The sequence below is a fragment of the Hipposideros armiger genome, unplaced genomic scaffold (genome assembly GCF_001890085.2).
Source record: "Hipposideros armiger isolate ML-2016 unplaced genomic scaffold, ASM189008v1 scaffold_264, whole genome shotgun sequence".
Lineage (NCBI taxonomy): Eukaryota > Metazoa > Chordata > Mammalia > Chiroptera > Hipposideridae > Hipposideros > Hipposideros armiger.
In genome coordinates this window covers 1,685,708-1,692,590 of record NW_017731614.1, presented here as the reverse complement: position 1 = coordinate 1,692,590, position 6,883 = coordinate 1,685,708, and the positions used below count along the sequence as shown (strand labels likewise).

General features: G+C 48.8%; 2 protein-coding genes across 11 annotated transcripts in view; one reads left to right on the top strand and one right to left on the bottom strand.

Moving 5' to 3' along the window:
- The window catches only part of ATPAF2 (ATP synthase mitochondrial F1 complex assembly factor 2), a 26,480-nt gene extending 19,968 nt beyond the window's left edge, over positions 1-6,512 (top strand). For all 3 annotated transcript variants that reach the window (XM_019656691.1, XM_019656693.1, XM_019656692.1), the window contains 3 exons: positions 3,559-3,671; positions 4,180-4,295; positions 6,129-6,512. In XM_019656691.1, coding sequence (XP_019512236.1) covers positions 3,559-3,671; positions 4,180-4,295; positions 6,129-6,266 — 367 coding nt within the window. In that variant the 3' untranslated portion in view covers positions 6,267-6,512. The remainder of the gene's footprint in view (positions 1-3,558; positions 3,672-4,179; positions 4,296-6,128) is intronic.
- The window catches only part of DRC3 (dynein regulatory complex subunit 3), a 53,726-nt gene continuing 47,720 nt past the window's right edge, over positions 878-6,883 (bottom strand). For 4 of the 8 annotated variants that reach the window (XM_019656681.1, XM_019656683.1, XM_019656685.1 and 1 more), the window contains one exon: positions 1,062-1,628. In XM_019656681.1, the coding sequence (XP_019512226.1) occupies positions 1,350-1,628 (279 nt within the window). In that variant the 3' untranslated portion in view covers positions 1,062-1,349. Of the gene's footprint in view, positions 1,629-6,883 lie in introns of all 8 variants that reach the window. The other 4 variants (XM_019656684.1, XM_019656686.1, XM_019656687.1 and 1 more) reach the window with 3 other exon arrangements.

Below are 6,883 nucleotides of genomic sequence, written 5' to 3'. Positions count from 1 at the left end.
AGTGTCACTGGCCCTCATATGTGGGATCCGAACCGGGGCCCTCTGGCATCCCAAGCGAGTTCTTAACCATCGCGCCACTCGGCCGGCCCCAAAAGATTTATTCTTGAAAATATAAAATATACATTACTTCTGGGTTAAAATCCTGGGCAGGCCTGGCAAGGACACGTGACATGTGTGCATGTGTCCTACTCAGGGAGTCCAGAGCGCCCTCCTGATAGCCACTTGCTTAGTCCTAGGAGGCAGGTGCCGTGTCCTGGTGCCGGGGCCCAGGGAAAGGGAAGCTGGAGAGTCTGGTTTCAGGCAGCAAAGGCTTTCTGAGCTGTCTGTGCTAGCACAACTGAGCAACAAAGTGGCATCACTCCCGTTCCTGGGGCACCAGCCACTTACCAGGTGCTTCTCCACACTTTCCACACGTGTTCCCTGAACCCCTCGACTATACTCAGAGAAGGTACTGTCACATCCTCACTACACAGATGAAACTCAGGCTGCAGAGGTGACATGGGATGCCCAGCCTGTGCTCTTAACCTCCGGAGAGCCTTTGGGTCCCTGCAGCCAAGTTCAGGGATACGGAGCCGCAGCCTCTGCCTAAGTGGGCTGGCCCAGGCCCCAGGGCTGTGCTGCAGCCACTCTGGCTATTTCTCACACCCAGAGGAGAGTAGGGCTCAGTCTCACTGGCCGCCTCTGCCTACAGCCCGCAGCCTGCCCTGGGAACGTCAGGAAAAGCACACAGCTGGCATTAGGCCACTGCTGAGAGTCCAGCACACTGGCAGCCCCTGGGGAGCTGCTCTCAGTAGACTGGCCAGCTGCTCACCTGCGCTTTTCTCCTGCTCATATCTGCATGTGAATTCTGATTATTTATTTAAATAATGGAGAAAAGTGACACAAGTCCTTTATTTTTCTCTACATTTGGAAGTTTTTCCAGGGGTGAGGGAAGAATGGCATTACGGGGGTTGTGGGTTAAGAAATCCCCAGTAACTGTCTTCTGAGACGGTCAGGGCGCTGTCCTGGCCAGGGCCTAGGCCTGTGTTCTCACAAGGCCCCTAATCTATAATATCGCTGCACTCCAGGTTGTCCAGCTCGCTCTGCATGTGGTCGATGTATTGATTGATCTCCCTCACTCGTTTGCGGTTCCTGGTGATCTCGTCCTTGTGAATCTGAGGGTTGTCAGAAAACCAGTTAATACCTTTCCCTGAGTCCAGTATGGGGGAAAGGAAAGGAGTTCTTTGAAGTTTGCATAGTTACGTCTTCCACTTACTTCCAAGCTTCCTGTGTTCTGCTTATCTATGTGTTTGAGATCAGAAGAAAATGATGAAGCACCTGGGTTTTAAAGTCTGGTCAATAAGAAGTCTTCAGTGTGGAATTCTACAATCCTTCATTTTATTTCTTTCTCCATTTCTTACTGCAAATAGTATACGCTCCCCAGGGCAGATTTCCACTGCTCCCCGGCTGGTAACTAGAGGCATTGGTGCATCTGCTAGACCAGTGGCATCACTCACCTTGTTCACTAACTGCGTACACCAAGAGTTGATCCTGGTCACCAGCTCATCTTCTCGATTGTCAATCTTCAGGAGGTGGATGTCATGTGATGTCCCGACAGCATTCACAATTGTGTCTTTGTCCACAAAAAGCTGCTGAGTGCATTGCAGGAAATGTTAAAAGGGCTTCTTTAAGCAGAGGAAAGAGAAAAACAACCTAACTAAGGAAGACCAGGAACACAAATAACAAAATGGCAATAACTATGCACCTATCAATAATCATATTAAATGTAAATGGATTGAATGCTCCGATCAAAAGACATAGGGTGGCTGAGTGGATAAGAAAGCAAGACCCTTGCATATGCTGTATACAAGAGACTCACCTCAGATCAAAAGACACATACAGGCTGAGAGTAAAGGGATGGAGTAAAATATTTCATGCAAATGGAATCGAGAAAAAAGCTGGAGTAGCAATACTTACATCAGATATAATGGACTTTAAATTGAAGAACATAATAAAGGACAAAGAAGGGTACTTCATAATAATAAAGGGGTCGATCCAACAAGAGGACATAACCCTAGTAAACCTCTATGCACCTAACATAGGAGCCCCTAAATGTATAAAACAGATTTTGACAGACATAAAGACAGAGATCAACAGTAACACTATTATAGTAGGGGACTTCAACACCCCGCTGTCACCAATGGACAGATCCTCCAGACAGAAAATNCCAGTGAAGCAACGTCCTCCACAACTAGACTGAAGAACAAAAGGACAGCAACTTGTCTGTTCCCCTTCCCCCAATTCCCCAGCGCTATTCCCATCCCCCAATTCCCCAATAAAAATCTTAAAAAAAAAATGTATCAAATGGCATGTATGATACATATACACAACCTGGACAGCATCCTACAAAATTATAGGTAACATCCTGTGGATGTAAGGTGTCTAGGAATTGACGTTACCCAATATTTTTCCTTAGCAGGAAGGTTCTTTTTGTAAACTGAACAGACCATTGATGTGACAAAATTCTGTTTCATTTCAAGGGGACTTTGGAAGGGCTCCTACCTCAGTACTACCTTGACCCATAGTATTCTGTAAGCTTATGTGGATTACTTTTTGGGATAGCAGTTTTCACAAACGTGATGTCTGTCAGGCTGCCTCATTTGTGCATATCTCCTGAGTGCCCACCATGTGCCAGGTACCTTTGGGTTCTATAGTAAAAGACGTAGCCAGTGCATTGAAGTATCAGGTAAAATGCAACAACTGTAGTACTGTGTGAGAACCAGGAGGACAGAGTGTTATTTGGGGGTTGAATTAAATATAACAGTGATTTAGGTGTCTGGAGATCTTTACTGTGATATAAAATTGTCATCTTTTTGTGGGAGTTGAGATTTCTTGTCCTTAATAATTTACAGATAAACGTGGCCATTTACTAGGTTCCATTTGTGCTGTTAGAAATGTAAGCAAGGCTATTTCTAAAGAAGCAGGAAAAATCAGTGATATATGAAAGAAAATGACAAAAACTGCTTTTACTCCATTATGTTTTTCCTGTATTGTATATATAGTTTTAATTGTTCTTGAAAATTTGTCCTTCTTGAAGCCAGCTCATGCCCCAGACCAAAAACAATGCCTTATGTATAGAAGAGGCTGAATAAATATTTGAAAAGTGATTGAATGACATAGGACGTATATAAATATTATTGTAAGGAAAACAATGTTTAAAAGAAATATTTTACAATTTCAGATGTGAAAAACATTCTTAACAAGATGAAAAAGCAGGTAGCTCATGCCTTTGATGGAGATTCCAGGCAAATAGAGTTTCAGGCAGCTTTGTATAAGTGAAAGCCCTGTTTGCATGGCCCGCTAACCACACCTCTATTCAGGGAAGTTTCTTGGTCCTCTGGCTTTGCTCGTGATAGAAATTATTAGGTCAGGAGGTCACTGACCACAGTGGCAGTTGCTCCCAGAATCCCCAAGACTGACCCATTGGCCACATGGCCTGAAGGGGCACGTACCTGCTCTGCAGGTTAGGGCTGTGCTTCCAGACCAAAGCTGGGCCCCACCAGAGTCTTTTCCTTCCAGATATGGCGTGGAGATCGGCTTTTCCACCAGCATCATGGGGCCCAGCATCCCAGCCAAGACTCGGGAGGTGCTTGTCAGCCACCTGGCCTCTTACAACATGTGGGCCCTACAAGGTATGCATGGCATTTCCGGTGGGCCTGGGAGGGTGGGCAAGATAGGCATGGCATCCAAAACACAGAGAGGCACAGGAGCACTCTGGGGGTGGCTCTAATGCTCACCCTTCTGCTGAATCTGAGGGGAAGGTAGGCTTACACCCTCCCAGGAGAAAGTGGGCTTTCTTTTCTTCAGGAGTTAAAGCCTCACTGGCCTGGCCTGGGTCCCATGCCCATCCGTGAGCCAATCACTGGCTAGGCTGGAATGCTCTGATTGGCCAAGTTTGGTTCCTGTGCCCACCTCAGGTAGGAACAGAGGAGGGGTCTCCCCCAAAGAAAACCCGAGTGCTCCTGGAGGAGAATGGGGATGGGTACAGAGCTTGCCCAAAAGCGATAGTCCCTGGAATTGGTCTCCCCTACCTTGTGTTTCTGTACCTCTCAAGGACTACAGGGACTCCAAAAGCGTAGGTATAATAACTGCGCTGTTTCGGAGGTGCCCTGGGTCCTGACTTGGCTTCTGTCCCTGTAGGGATCGAGTTTGTAGTGGCCCAGCTCAAGTCCATGGTGCTGACCTTGGGCCTGATTGACCTGCACCTGACAGTGGAGCAGGCTGTGCTGCTGTCACGCCTGGAGGAGGAATACCAGGTGAGGTGCTGCCAGCAGTCCAAAGGAGAGTCCTCAAGTCTCCGCCTCACCCCTCCCAGATTCAGGCTAATGGGGGCTAGGAGGGGGGCTCACCTGTCTGTTTTTATATAGACTTGGTCTTTATTACTTTTGTGTACAAACAGAAACTGAGGGTCAAAGTATTGTCAAATGATCATAGTAAGTGCTACTGCTGTGTTCCAGCATTGTACTCAGCTCTCCCCTCATTCCCTCACCTTTTCTAACCAACCTAGTCAGATGGGGGCTGTTGTTATCCCCATTTTACACAGGAGGAAACCGAGGCACAGATTGCATCCCCGGAAAATGATGGAGCCAGGGTTTGGAGCCAGGTCTGGTGACTCCAGGCCAAGGCTCCCCCCCCCCCCCCCCGCTGCAGGTAGAGGTTCATGGACAGATCACAGTTGTCTAGGCCTGACATAACTATAGAATGGGCTTACTAAAATGACTGGGAGCCATATGTGTGCTTGTGAAGACTGAGCCTCCACACCCCGATGTTCACGCAGCGGATCAACTGGCGGGCTGGGAGCAAGGGGGCTGCTGCTTGTGCACGAGTCCTAATTCAGTGGGCTCAGGATTAATAAGGTTTTGCTACACTGTCATTCGCATTTTTTTAATTCTGAGAAGTATGATGGTCTTTGCATAATTCTTTTTGTTGTATTCCTCCAACTTCAAAAGGTTAATTGCTATTACAAATTGGTCCCTAGCATGATGAAACCCTTCTGTAATGGCAGTATTGCCCCAGTCCATCTAGTCATCTGCTCAGAAAAATGCCTGGGAAAAAGCTGTTTCTATATAGCAAAAGAGGCTAGCTACTCTCTGGATGTTAGAAACGACTGACTAGGAAAAGGGGTGAGCTTGGGGTGTGAGGCTGTAAGGGGTGTGAGAGCTAGCGAGCTCAGAAACTTGGGCTCTGTTCTGGGCTCTGCCTTGGACTGTAGAACCTGAGCCAGGCCGTCGTGCTCTGAACTTCCGGTTTGATCCGCCACAGAACGCAGAGTAACCTGGATTATGTATGTGAGTTCTCTGAAGTATGAAGTGCTCTTCAGGTGTTATATCACAGTAGTCCAGATTGAGACTGGGCCCCCAGAAATGCTGACAGCTTCTGTGGCATGGCACTTCCTGAGTTCTGGATGGGCTGGGGTGGCCAGGCTGGGCCCCTGGGCCCCTGGGCCCCTGGCCAGGGAGGAGGAACCAGCAGGGTCAGATTGGAGTCACTCCGACGTCTGGACAGCCACACTGTGTGTCCAGGGTTTCTCCCTGTAGTTCTTAGCGTCTGGAGAAACTGTCTGCATCCCTGCCCCAGTACGCAGAGCAGAGGCAGGCCTCCTCAGTGCTGCCGTTCCCAGTAGTCAGGAATGAAGCCTTGGTCGATTTATTTATTTTTTTAATCCCACCGATGCAGGGGCCACTTGCAGCCCAGCCTGGTGAGGCAACTTATGAGAGATTGACATTTTACAGGCTGCCTCACACCAGCCTCCTTGTGGGAAGAAGTGTGAGAGGGGACAGCACACAAGTTGGGCCTCTGGGGAGACATGCATGTGGTTTTGGTGCCTGGCCTGCCCACTAGTGGGCACCCACTGGCCCTGGGCCTGGACTGCGCCCCTGTCAGCCAATCCATATCCTGTAGAGCAGGGGTGCCTACCCTGGCCTATTTGCGTGTTCTTACCTACTACCTCCCCCACCACGCGTGTCTTGCATGTTTTGGCAAGATCAAAGTCTGTGGCCCTCACCCAGTTATGGGATGGTGTGAGGCTCTGGCTGGCAGGCACTGGGGACTAGCCATGCCCTCAACAGCATTTCTTGTCCTCCCCTCAGATCCAAAAGTGGGGCAATATTGAGTGGGCCCATGACTACGAGCTCCAGGAGCTGCGGGCGCGCACGGCCGCGGGCACCCTCTTTGTCCACCTCTGCTCTGAGAACACGACGGTCAAACACAAGCTCCTGCAGGAGTGAGGCCCGGGCAGCACATACCGCATAGCCCAGGACTGAGGCTGCACAGCCACAGGCTACCCGGCCTGCAGGACCCCCAGCTCAGCCTGCACTTGGCATTGCCTGAGATGCCTGAGACACAGTGCCGTTAGGAAGTCAGCTTGAGAGCACCTGGGTGCCCTGCCCCAGCCAGCAGCGAGTGAGGGGATGTGTTGTATGAGTGACTTGCTCTTAACCCTGGTTTTATTAAATATTTCTCCTCCCTGTGAAGGTGTCAAGCCCTGTTTTCATTTTTGCCTCTGCATTTCTTCATTCCTCTGGTTATGTCTGGGTTTCACCAAGATCCACCAGCCTACCTCCCATAGCATGACCTGACATCTGCTTCCTGTGTCTGGGGGCCTCACCTGCCCTCCAAGTATCATGTCATCAACAGCGCCAACTCTGTGTGGCCCTTGACCCTCAGCCCAAAGGCTTTTTTTTCCCTGGTTTTTAATCAAACTATCTTTTGAAAGTGAGTCCTTTTTGGTCTAAGCTGGTTGTTCCTACTTGTTCCTCTTACTTTAGAAAAAATTATTTATTCTTTTTTATTTTTTTTATTTTTTTTAAAGATTTTTATTGGGGTATTGGGGGATGGGAACAGC